General features: G+C 37.9%; 2 protein-coding genes and 3 non-coding genes across 8 annotated transcripts in view; 4 read left to right on the forward strand and 1 right to left on the reverse strand.

Annotated features, from left to right (window-relative positions):
* LOC100537530 (uncharacterized) overlaps positions 1–13,428 on the forward strand; it is an 858,077-nt gene that overhangs the window by 602,913 nt on the left and 241,736 nt on the right. The window lies entirely within an intron of this gene.
* The window catches only part of LOC137491106 (uncharacterized), a 1,257,671-nt gene that overhangs the window by 6,189 nt on the left and 1,238,054 nt on the right, over positions 1–13,428 (reverse strand). Inside the window, exons 1-2 of one of the 4 annotated variants that reach the window (XM_073948423.1) lie at positions 959–2,640; positions 773–877 (exon numbers count right to left, since the gene is read on the reverse strand). The exons of 2 other annotated variants lie outside the window; for them this stretch is intronic. In XM_073948423.1, the coding sequence (XP_073804524.1) occupies positions 773–877; positions 959–1,406 (553 nt within the window). In that variant the 5' untranslated portion in view covers positions 1,407–2,640. Of the gene's footprint in view, positions 1–772; positions 2,641–13,428 lie in introns of those variants that run through there. One more of the 4 variants, XM_073948422.1, reaches the window with a different exon arrangement.
* Positions 11,345–11,426, forward strand: trnas-gcu (transfer RNA serine (anticodon GCU)). Its single transcript has one exon. It is a non-coding gene; the product is annotated as a tRNA-Ser (tRNA).
* On the forward strand, positions 11,986–12,067 carry trnas-gcu (transfer RNA serine (anticodon GCU)). Its single transcript has one exon. It is a non-coding gene; the product is annotated as a tRNA-Ser (tRNA).
* Positions 13,259–13,340, forward strand: trnas-gcu (transfer RNA serine (anticodon GCU)). The gene has a single exon. It is a non-coding gene; the product is annotated as a tRNA-Ser (tRNA).

Here is a 13,428-nt window from a genome sequence, read left to right on the forward strand (position 1 = left end):
GGATCGAGTGGACAGGTGGTTGCATGGCTAGATAGCATGAGTTTGGACACCTCAGACTCAGAGAGCTGAGAAAAAGAGGTGAGTGTGTGTGGTGTTGGTGGTGTACCTTGCGTGTTTGTTGTAGGTGCAGCAAATTGAGCACTGATTTTTGCAGTTTTGGTGCAAAAGAATGTAGCAAAGTCATCAGTAGTAAGTGTGGAGGATGCGTGTGGAGGAGGATAGAGGGAGGAAAATGTTTTAAAAAGTAGGCGAGGATTAGTGGCATTGTTGATTTTCAGACGGTAATATGTCTGCTTTGCCGAAGTAACCTCAGCTGAGAAAGAGGACAGAAGAGTTTGGTATGTTAAGAGCTGTGCAGGATTTTTAGTTTTCCGCCAAATTCTCTCTGCAGCCCCAAGTTTTGAGCGATGCTCACGGAGAGCATCCGAGAGCCAGGGTGCAGGAGGACTGGCACGGGCTGGCCTGGATGCAAGAGGACATAATCGGTCTAGACATGATGCTAGTGTGGAGCAGAGTGTATCAGTGGCACTGTTCGTATCAAGTGCAGAGAGTTTGCAAGATGGAGGAAGAGAGTCTGAAACAATGGTGGATAGTCTATTGGGTGAGAGAGATCGTAGGTTTCTGCGAAAGGTAACCAGTGTTGGAGTGTGTGATGGCTCAGGAGTAATGTGGATGTTGAGGGACAGAAGGAAATGATCGGATATTTGTAGTGGAGTTACTATTGTTTGATCAGCGAAGCAGTGTCGTGTGTAAATAAGGTCTAGCTGATTACCTGATTTGTGGGTAGCAGAGGTAGGTGCTCTTTTTAGGTCAAAAGAGGCAAGCAGAGTCTGAAAATCTGCAGCTTGCGGTTTGTCAACGTAAATGTTGAAGTCACCTAGCACCAACAAGGGAGTGTCAATATTAGAAAAAGATGAGAGAAGAACATCCAGTTCATCTAAGAAGTGACCTAATTTACCTGGTGGGCGGTAGATGACAAGCACATTTATGTAGAAGGGGTGGATAATGGTGACTGCATGGAATTCAAAGGATCTGATTGTTGGCAGGGAGGGTATCAGAGTAAATTTCCATTCTTTGGAAATTAGTAGTCCAGTCCCACCCCCTCTCCCTGTCTGACGAGGAGTGTGGGAAAAAGAGAAATTAGCAGAAAGAGTAGCATGTGTAGCAGTGTCCTCCGGCCTCAACCAGGTCTCAGTTAGAGACATGAGATTATAGTCAGAATATGTAGCTATGGAGGTAATAAAATGTGCCTTGTTAACAGCTGATTGACAATTCCAGAGGCCCTCGGAGAGAGAGAGTTGTGAAATAGCAGATACATGTATTGAGCGAAGGTTGTGAGGATTACGCCTGCAGCGTACCTCCCGTGTTTTGCGAGTGTTAGTAACAACAGGAATTAGAAAACACATAATAAAAGTGCACTGACAGCAAGAATAAGTGTAAAGATAAAGTAAAACAAGAAAGTAAAGTACTCAAGTGCTTTGTCGGTGTCTTTGCTCGGTGGAGTTGCGCAGGTAGAGTCGATGGTCTTTACACTCGTCGGTCTTCACACGAGGCTGCCGCGACCGCTGCCGCGGTGAACTGCCGCGGTGGTACAACCCCAAAGCACTAGCTAATTGAATTCAGCTGGACACGCATCCAGAGTCAAAACAAGGGCCGAAACTGAGGCGGACGACGCGAAACCGTCCGCGTTTGCTACACAAGCTCTTATAGTAACCAAGGAAACAGTGGCTAAACACTTCTAGTATTATACACAACTGAAAGCAAGTTTAAATGTCCTACAACTGTACACAAAGTATCAAATTATGTCAGATCCACAAAAAAATCACCTCTTCATAAAACATCACCTCCAGTAAGATATGATGACATTCACAACACAAATTTTTTTTATCAAATAATTTTTTTGTAAATCGATCAAATGTGTGTGTTGCCAAATGGCAACACTGTGCAATAGTGGAACATGCAATATTGCAATGGATTAGCTAGCTAGGAAGGTCAGCTGTGAACTTTTAAGTTGTAACAATAACAACATGAATGCTGGTAATATAATGTTGATTACTTGTGTTAATGGCATTTGCATTATGGATAAAATCTAGTTTTAATGGCAATACTACTTTTGAATAGATATCAATACAGGGAACAGTGTATTGGCGAGCAACACCATGTTCTATGGTAAGTGAAAGAAGAAAAGGACAGAACAAGCTATTCCTGCAGATGAAAGTGAGGATGAGATGGGTTTTAGTGACCAAGAGAATGATGCAGACTGGACATTTGATAGAGACAGTTAAGGTAAGTTAGCTCAGAGGCAGATAAGACAGGTGTAGTATAGTCGTCAGTGTATCTTTTGGTTATTGGATTTTCATTTTAGAGATGGATATTGAAAAACGAGCCATTTTTTGATTTTGGTTTTTGAATTTTAAAACGAAAATGAAAAAACAGCTCATTTTTCTTTTTCGTGGTGAAAAATAAAAAAACAAAATTCAAAAATGATTAGATTTTTTATTTTGAATAGCAAAAAATAAAATCACCAGAAAACAAAAACGGTCAGTGTATGGTCCGTGTACGTTTTGTTCATTTGTTTTCCATTTTCAAACAGAATAAATGTAATGGAGAAAACGGCCGTTTTTTAGTTTTTCTTTTGCTCACGAGAAAACAAAAAAAAACAAGATTTTGGCTGGATTTTCGTTTTTTTGTTTAAGGTAAGAAAATGGTTAAACGACTTTAAAATTCATTTTACACATGTAGGCGATCCTGAAACGCCCACTTTCCTCTAAATGGTCAACCAAATCTGAGCTTGTGACGTCGCCCCCTCAAAATAAAAGCCTTACACGCAGGCTTTTATTTATTATTATTTAATTATACATAAACTAAGTTTACATATTCTATTATTTGAACCACACACAGTTAGCAGGCTTACACTCATTGCACATGTATAAATTAAATAAAAACGTAAATTAGCAGCATTCTTAGACATTTGTCATTAAAATAAGGTCATAGTTCACTGCCAAGCTTCTTGCTGCTGTGCACCTGATGCTGAGCAAAGATAGCCATTTCCGAACAGCACCTGGTTTGTATGGTTGTTTCAGAGCAAGGGCTTTATAATAATAATAATAATAATAATAATAATAATGATTATTATTATTATCACTTACTAGTGTTTTTATTGTTTAGTTTTCTTTTTCTTTTTAATAGTTGTTAGCAGAACCAGAATAAGAACACATTAGGCCCTGTTATAAAAACAAAGGTTACCATTTGTTTTTATTTTATCTCTTTATATTTTAATTATATATTAAAATAATTTATTTGATAATTAATACTATTTTATTGCAACGCCAAAGTAGGCTTGTCTTATTATTTTTTGTAATTTGCTGTTATTGTAGGCTACATGGCAGGCTTTGCGAAATATTTTAAATAACATTTACTCGTAACCTTACTAATTCGAGAGCCGAACCTAAAAAAGTTTAAGTGCAATAAGCCTGTACAATAAAGTGAGCCGCAATGCATATTTCTAGCGCATTCTTTCACTCAACAATTATTGCTGGAATAATGAAATAAATTTCAAATTAACTAATTAAACACATTATAGTTGATAATAAATAGTACCTAGTAGTTCCGACAAACAGATGAGCTCGCTGCATGTGCGTTGCGCTAATAACAAAATAAATTTGACATTTGCTCTTCTTAGAAAGTGCTACAGCTGGCCCTGCTTATTTCACATATAAGGTAAATGATAAGAAATTTTTTATTTTATTTTTTTGCACATTATTTTGACAATAAATAAGGCACCCAGTATTTCTGATGTACAGTCTCTTTTATGGCTACACTAATGAATTAGAGGACGCAATCTCAAACAAAACTTGATGCTTATTTACAATATCTAAAGTCATTTCTTACGAAGTACACAGCAAATTTTAGATAGTAGATTTAACTACCTTAGAGTTAAAATTAACACTCCCTCAGAGTTTATATGGGAACCACTATAAGTGTTAAAAATAACACTTTTGAAAGTGTTAACATTGTCAACACCAAGAGAGTGTTAATTAGCAAACTCTTATAGTGTAAAATATCTGTTAAATTTCCGAAAAAATACCAGCAGCTGTGGTTGCCAGAATCTTTCTGTGAAAAACATGGAAGTTTTATATAACTGTATACATTTACAAAAAGTAACCATATTTCATGAACTAATACATTGTTCATTTTACAATATCATAGCTTAGTGCACATAAATTTAAGGTCTTTAGATGCAATAATGTTTTCATGTATGATTGCAATTAGCAAACAGATTTTGACAGCATTAGTAACTACACAGTTACCTTTAAACAAAAGAAGATGCAGCATAACATCAAATATTCTCAGTTCATCTTGGACTTGAACAGAGACGCTATTATCCTCCACAATGGTGACACAAAAACCTGTTTAGCAGTTTTTTTTTTTTTTTTTTTTTTAGATTTTACGGAAAAATACCAGCAGCTGTGGTCGCCAGTAATCTGCTGTTTTTAACATTCATAAATTCAGTTTACAGAATATTTCTGTTAAAAGCACATTCAACAGTCTGTATTTTTATAGATCTCACACTGCAAATTTTAGATTTAGTAGATTTAACTTCCTTAGAGTTAAAATTAACACTCCCTCAGTGTTTATATGGGAACCACTATAAGTGTTAAAATAACACTTTTGAAAGTGTTAAATTTTTTAACACCCAGAGTGTTAATTAGCAAACTCTTATTGTGTAAAATATCTGTTAAATGTATGTCAAAATACTGGCAGCAGTGGTTGCCAGTAATCTGCTGTTTTCAACATTTTACATTCGTAAATTCAGTTTCCAGAATATTTCTGTTAAAAACAAATCCCACAGTCTGTATTTCTCATTCGAACACACGTAAGCCTTAAATTCCAGAGCAAAATCCTCACTAGTGTTCTCACTACAGAGGGCTGAACACTCAGTGATGAAGTTAATGAGACAATTAAGTGTCTAATTAAAGGAGGATTGAGAATTATTGATGAACAACTGTTAACAAGCAGAATCACTGAAGGACAGAAAAACACAAGCCAAAACCAAAGATGAAATCAACTGAGAAAAAAAACTCTAAATAAAATAATAATCAATAAAAATAAAACAAATTACACAGTAAAAAAATGTCATTTTTTAACATCTTTAAAAAAAAACTCATCAAATAAACAACTTATCATGGAGCTTCACCTATTACTGACCTGATTTCTGTCATGTGAACAAAAGCTCTTAATGAAATTTCTGTTGTTCATTTGAAGTCACCATGATGGAGGACAGAGTCTGCTTTAGTCAGGCTCTTCAACTTCTTACTATAAATGTCTTTTATTTCGGCCGCTATAGTTAGTGTTAATTACACTATTTTTACATATAGCATGAAAAGCCTAAAGAAAGTTAAAGTATCAGTCTAAAGAGATTATTTATGATAACATAGCCTTCCATTCCTGCTTGTTTTCTAATTCTATATCATATGTGATATGTGTGAGAAATAAATAATATACATAAATGGAACCACTGAAACTCCAATAATATAAAACCAATATTTACAATAAGAATGTTTGATTTATGGCAAAACTTAAAAACACACAGACATCAACAGTTAGTCTTTGAATCTCAATAATGGTGACAAACAAAAAAATAAAAATCAAGTAAAAAAAAAACACTCTACTGAAATATCACCTCCCAAAAACAACACAAAATAAAGGAAAAGAAAGAGATTGTAAGAACATAAAGCTGCATAATTTATTCATGCTGCAATGCATGCTGGGAGCTTTGTACTATGCTGGCACCCAGCATGAACTATGCAGCTTTTTTTTTTTTTAGCAACCACGGTTGAGGTTCATATCCTGATTCTTGATGCCTGTGTGTTATATGAGCAAGCTGGACCTTGAATGTTTAGTGCATGACACTCTAATTATTATTTGCATCCTATTGTTTTGTTGTATCTTTTATGAAGAGCAGCAGACTGCCAGGAGTATTGTCCCATGCAGTTTTAATATAACTATATTTGCATATCTTTATGAATCAACTCATTAAATACCTGAAATTATATCTATAACAATTAAGCATATACAGTATAGTTTCTCTTGATCTTTCTTGCTATAGCTAATGAGTTTTAGAAACATTAGGATAAAAGAGTAAAGCTTCAAGAGCTCAAATAAGCAGCCTCTGATCTCTATGATGGTGAGGTCAAATGAAATATTTTTAATAAAAAAAATATAAACCTCTGTTCATTGTCAGATATTCTTACAGAAATGAAGTCAAACTGTAATCAGTGAAGCTGCTTATGCTATTATTTAATGGAGTTGTTTAATCCTCTGTTTTAATTCAGTTGGTTTGGTGTGAGGCTGTGTCTGTAGTTTTATTTCTTCCTTCAGTTTCTTATTCCTTCAGTGATTGTGCTTGTTAACAGCAGGTGTTGAACAGCAGGTGTCTGAATTCACTTATTTGTGGACATTCCCTCTGTCTAGTGGACTAAACTAATTGACTAATTTAAGGGCCAGGTGAATGAGGGTGTGGCGAGATTTCAGACACTCTGATTAGTTTTTCAAATACAGGGGTTTTCTACAAAGGTAGATACATGTTACTCTGTATGACAAGGAGGCAAATCAGCTTCTAACGCCGAGAGGGTTATTTTACCTTTATCTAACTCTAGAATTTTAACACTTTACTCTGAATTACCACAACACTTGAAATTTAACACCAATGAATTTGCTGTGTATGTTTTTGTGTGTGTGTGTGTGTGTGTGTGTGAGAGAGTCTGTATTTGTGTTTGTGTGTGCACGGCATACAGTGTGTGTGTGTGTGTCCATGTGCATGTGTATGTGAGAGAGAAAGTCTGTTTGTGTGTGTGTGTGTGTTTGTGTGTGCGTGCTTTCGTGCGTGTGTGTGTGTGTGCGTGCTTTTTGTGCGTGTTTGTGTGCGTGCGTGTGTGTTTGTGTGCGTGTATGTGTGTGTGCGCGTGTGCCTGTGTGTGTGTGTATGTGTTCACTGTTATGTGTGTGTGCGTGTGAGTGTGTGTGTGTCAGTCTTCATTAGTCTCATCATTGATGTTGATGAAGTGTCCTCCAGGATGCTGCTGTGTTCAGATCAGCTCATTCTTGTCTACAGATTGATCTTCTTCATTGTTTCTCTGTTGTTTGAGCACAAATAATAAAAGTCAATGTCAAATCCACTGCTGATATTAGAATGTGATGATGAACATGGAAATGTCTGAATCCTGTCTGAATCTCTGTCAAATCTTGAATCAACTGTAGAGAAATCCAGCAGCTCAATGAATAAAGGAGAAATGAAGTGTGACGTTTGTTTCTGCTCTTCTGGTCTTCTTCTTCTTCATGATTTGACTTGAACTGAACAATAAAAACACATTTATTCCAGTATTTATTGATCTGTTCAGTTAGTTGATGACAGTAAAGCTGTTCTCTGTTAGTTCTTGTTGACTCTCAGTGCATTAACTGATGTTCACAAGCACAACTGTGGATTATTAATGCTTAATAAAGCAAATAAATCAAGCTCAGTAATGTCTGTGTCCAGTAATAAGCCTGTAACTCTTGACTTGATGAGGAGTTTTCAGTGTTGGATTGACTAAAGTAGGAAAACACACAGTTTAGCTGAAGCTTTCCTGCTGCGCTCAGAGAAATAAAGGCTTCTGCTCCATCAAGACCAACACAGAGACACTGAGTACGAGCTTCTGAACACAGACCAGACGCTCTCTCAATCACAACACACACAGCACACACACACATTCAGCACGTCTGTGGACACATCTGCACATTCAGCCACAGTTACACACACACACACACACACACGCACACACACACACACACACACACACACACACACACACACACACACACACACACACACACACACACACACACACATACTGGTTTTTGTGGTATAGAAGGACTTTGATCACCAAAAAAGTTGGGTGGTGGTATAAGGGGACACCCCTTTCCCGATGTCCTACAGATATAATAAACATATCAAAAATTTTGTTTTCCTCTGCAGATCTCATACATCACTTTGGATTATCTATACACACATTAAAATGGATCATTATACTGTATGATATTATGGTGGTGTACAAGGACAGCCACGGCCCTTCCAAAAATGTTCCCGCCTATTACATAATTGGTCTATATAGGGACCTATTGAATTATTAGGACAGTAATTTTACAACACACACAACATGTCAGTTCTCTGCATTAGAGGGACCAGTGTGTTTCAGAGGTACACGATCATACACAACACACAAACACAGCACTATGCTACATTACCAAGACTGAGGTGGTTAAAGAGTACTCGCCTTTACAATACACAACTGCAAATCATACATTATGAGACACATGTAATCTACTGTTACACGGTCATCCACAACCTACTACTACTACTAGCATATCACGACTGAAGTGTTTAAAGCGTACTGGAACTTACACACAATACATAGCACAACATACAACATAGTGTTTTAAATGTACATTAATAATGACTTGAAATTGCTGCATACAAACAAAACGTGAGTAAAATCATTCAATTCAGACAATAAATAAACATTCAGTCAAACAAACTATCAATGAATCAATTGTGCAATTTTTGTTTTGAAAACATCTCTCAACAATTACATTTTGTTATATGGATTTGATCATTTCCCTGTTCATCACTGTAAAGCTTCTTTGACACAATCTGCATTGCATAGGCACTTTATTAATAAAAATGACTTGAAATTGCTAAGATGCAATTAACAACAACTTGAAGTTAGTGAAATCAGTGAGTTGGTTAAAAAACAGGCATGCCAAATATTGTAAGTACCTCACTAAACAGGCAGTAAACATGAGATTGACTCTTACAGTGCGTTCAAGCGTTGTTGGCGAGACTGTCAAAGTAGCCAGAAGTCATTAATTTTCAAAGAGGAGCTGGAGGCGAGCTAAGGCGAAAGCAGTGCGGTGCATTTGGGCAATGTGGGCATCAAGGAGGGCTAAAATCAGGTCAACCTTGTGGTAATGAGCTATGACACAGTTCGATGGAAAATTATCTGACTGTACTAGTCCACTGTTTAAACAGCTTGTGCAGAACGCTGCCCAATAAAGATTCTGACCACGCGAGTTCCCAAACAAAACAGAGTTAAACCGTTTTTTTAATGTGGAATAGGCAAAAAATTAATATTAATGTTAAGACCAAGGCTAATAAACGTCTATAAACGACCCTTTCACACAGTGTTACCTGGTAAATATCCAGAAAATATCTGGAACGTCTTTACCAGTAAGTTAAAACATGTACTGTTCACACAGGCAACGATGTTCTGGAATTTTTCTGGAAAAGACCATTCACTCATACATTACATAATACTGGTAAAAACTTCCATTAACACCATTAGGCAGCAATGAGCTGTAAATGACAGTGCTTGTATTTGTAGCTTGAAAGCGGTCAAGCTTTATGTTGATAGTTTCACTTTTATTTAAAACTTAAGGATTTATGCAGCTGCGTTTGTCCAAGACAAAACAAAACACTGAACTACAGGGGGGAAAAACATTGTCGCTAGCATCCGTTGACCAACTACACATTTGACTACATTACAAATTCTGTTAATGGATAGTTGTGAACTACTTCGATAAAGGAACGTTTTCGTACGTCAGAAGTTTGGGCATCTTGCTAGATACTGATATACTTGAAACAAAAGACTAGGGTGTTGTACTAAAATTTTACGCACGCACGCTTGTCACACAGCTTGCAGGTAAACTCACAGCATGTATTGTACATTCATAATCCATTCCCCCACCTTTTAAAATCACTCTCATAAACGGTCAAACTATAGTAAATTATTCGACGTAAATCTCAAAATACATGCAATTTAAAACAAATTAATATTTAAAAACAAGTATGACATGTTTTACATAGATACTGTACTGAATGTACTGAAGCTTAACAAGTTAAGCAAATATCAACAAACGTTATATCATGTAAACGAAATAAACACCCTTTGATAAATCTCAAGCCACTTTTTTTATCGAGGAGCTGGCCTGTTCCTGTTGCCCTCATCTGATGGCCAAACTCCTGTGCTGGCAAACTTTTCCAGACGTGAAATCCAGTCAGCGTCTGACATGGCTTTGTGGAATTTTTTAGACATTTTTTTTCCTATAAATTAAACGGTTTTAGATTAAAGTATCCAAATTTGAAATACAACACACTAAAACATTAATACGTGCAATTATGTAGATTTTCTTATCTTTTTTAAGAAATCACTATCAGAAAAAAAATCCTGAACTTTTTAACAAAACGATGCTGTGCTCTGTCGAATGATGCTGTTTGTCGAAAATCACTGAAGGTCAAGAAACTTTTTTGACCTCTGACCCGCCTCCAGATGACCCTGTTATTCCTTCGTGTACCTTCGGCTCAGTTCGGAAAATTGATTGACATCTGACTAACCTGTTTGACTGCACACCTAGCGGTGAATCTTGGAATGGTTCCTTCCCCAGCTTTAACATTGCCATGACTCTGATTGGTCAAATGTTGAAAATGTTGAGAACTACGGTCCGCGATTGGCTGCAAATGTTGAGACGCTGCAACGTGATTGGCTACAATGTTGGACCCAATCGCTCCGATTGGCTCTTATCTTCAACATTTGTGAAATATTGATGGACAATCCTTCAGCAGCTGGCATTGCTAATCCATTGTGCTCTTTAAATCCCATCCTCGTCGCTATATGTCCTGGCATTCGAGAGAGCCTGGTGCTTCTGTGGAACTTGTTTTACTCTTACTCTTTTAGCGTTTTGAAGGATGTTGTTGCAAAATTTTATTACAAAGTGGCCAAGCCAATCGAATCCCATCCTTGTCGTTCAAATGCTTTGGCGTTTGAAAGAGGCCGATGCTTTTGTGAAAGGTGTTTTACTCGCACTCTCTTAGCGGTTTGAAGGATGTTGTTGCAAAATTTTATGTCACCTTTATAAAAAAAAGAGCTGCAAATACAAACATATATGCCATAGTCCAGCCCCCATCATGAAAGTGAGTACATACATGACGAGGTGGAAGAGTCCATCGAATCCCATCCTTGTCGCTCAAATGCTCTGGCATTTGAAAAAGGCCGGTGCTTCCGTGGAAGGTGTTTTACTCGCACACTCTTATCGTTTTGAAGGATGTTGTTGCAAAATTTAACGTCATCTTTACCGAAAATAGCATACATGACGGGGTGGCCGAGTCCATCGAATCCCATTTTTGTCGTTCATTTACTCTGTCGTTCATACGGCAAAACTGAAAGTCATCTTACCGAAAATAGTTGCAGAAACAAACATTTACAATTATGTGCCACTGTCCGGCCTCCACCAGAGAAGAAAGAATATACATGATGAGGTGGCCGAGTGGTTAAGGCAATGGACTGCTAATCCATTGTGCTCTGCACGTGTGGGTTTGAATCCCATCCTCGTCGCTCATATGTTCTGGCATTCGAGAGATTTTATGGTGTTTCTGTAGAAGTACTTTTACTCTCACTCTTTTAGTGTTTTGAAGGATGTTGCTGCAAAATTTTAAGTCATCTTTATCGAAAATAGCTGCAAATACAAACATATATGCCATAGTCCAGCCCCCAACAGGAAAGTGAGTACATACATGACGAGGTGGAAGGGTCAATCGAATCCCATCCTTGTCGTTCAAAAGCTCGGGCGTTTGAAAGAGGCCGGTGCTTCCGTGGAAGGTGTTTTACTCGCACGCTCTTATCGTTTTGAAGGATATTGTTGCAAAATTTACCGTCATCTTTACCGAAAACAGCAGCCAATATATACAGAAATGGCGTAGTCCAGCCCCCAACAGGAAAGTGAGTACATACATGACGGGGTGGCCGAGTCTATCGAATCCCATTTTTGTCGTTCATTTGCTCTGTCGATCATACGGCAAAATTGAAAGTCACCTTACCGAAAATAGTTGCAGAAACATACATATACAAATACATGCCACAGTCCGGCCTCCACCAGAGAAGATGTAAAGTACGTGACGTGGTGGCCGAGTGGTTAAGGCGATGGACTGCTAATCCATTGTGCTCTGCACGCGTGGGTTCGAATCCCATCCTCGTCGCTTGTATGTTCTGGTGTTTGAGCGATTATGGTGTTTCTGCTGAAGTTCTCTTACTCTCACTCTTTTAGCGTTTTGAAGGATGTTGTTGCAAAATTTTATGTCTACTTTATCGAAAATAGCTGCAAATACAAACATGCCATAGTCCAGCCCCCATCAAGAAAGTGAGTACATACATGATGAGGTGGAAGAGTCCATCGAATCCCATCCTTGTCGTTCAAATGCTCTGGCGTTTGAAAGAGGCCGGTGCTTCCGTGGAAGGTGTTTTACTCGCACGCTCTTATCGTTTTAAGGGATGTTGTTGCAAAATTTAACGTCATCTTTACCGAAAATAGCAGCAAATACATACAGAAATGCTATAGTCCAGCCCCCAACAGGAAAGTGAGTGTATACATGACGGGGTGGCCGAGTCCATTGAATCCCATTTTTGTCGTTCATTTGATCTTTCGTTCATACGGCAAAACTGAAAGTCATCTTACCGAAAAAAGTTGCTGAAACATACATATACAATTATGTGCCAAAGTCCGGCCTCCATCAGAGAAAAAGGAAAATACATGACGTGTTGGCCGTGTGGTTAAGGCGATGGACTGCTAGTCCATTGTGCACTGCACGAGTGGGTTTGAATCCCATACTTGTTGCTTATTTGATCCGGCATGCGAGAGATCATGGTGTTTCTGTAGAAGTTCGTTTATTCTCATTCTTTTAGCGTTTTAAAGGATGTTGTTGCAAAATTTTATGTCATCTTTATCGAAAATAGCTGAAAATACAAACATATATGCCATAGTCCAGCCCCCATCATGAAAGTGAGTACATATATGACGAGGTGGAAGAGTCCATCGAATCCCATCTTTGTCGTTCAAATGCTCTGGCGTTTGAAAGAGGCCGGTGCTTCCGTGGAAGGTGTTTTACTCTCACGCTCTTATCGTTTTGAAGGATGTTGTTGCAAAATTTAACGTCATCTTTACCGAAAATAGCAGCCAATATAAACAGAAATGCCGTAGTCCAGCCCCCAACAGGAAAGTGAGTACATACATGACGGGGTGGCCGAGTCCATCGAATCCCATTTTTACGTTCATTTGCTCTGTCGATCATACGGCAAAATTGAAAGTCATCTTACCGAAAATAGTTGCAGAAACATACATATACAAATATGTGCCACAGTCCGGCCTCAACCAGAGAAGAAGGAAAGTATGTGACGAGGTGGCCGAGTGGTTAAGGCGATGGACTGCTAATCCATTGTGCTCTGCACGCGTGGGTTCGAATCCCATCCTCGTTGTTTGTGTGTTCTGTTATTTCAGAGATTATGGTGTTTCTGTAGAAGTTCTCTTACTCTCACTCTTTTAACGTTTTGAAGGATGTTGTTG

Source organism: Danio rerio, chromosome 4, assembly GCF_049306965.1.
Source record: "Danio rerio strain Tuebingen ecotype United States chromosome 4, GRCz12tu, whole genome shotgun sequence".
Lineage (NCBI taxonomy): Eukaryota > Metazoa > Chordata > Actinopteri > Cypriniformes > Danionidae > Danio > Danio rerio.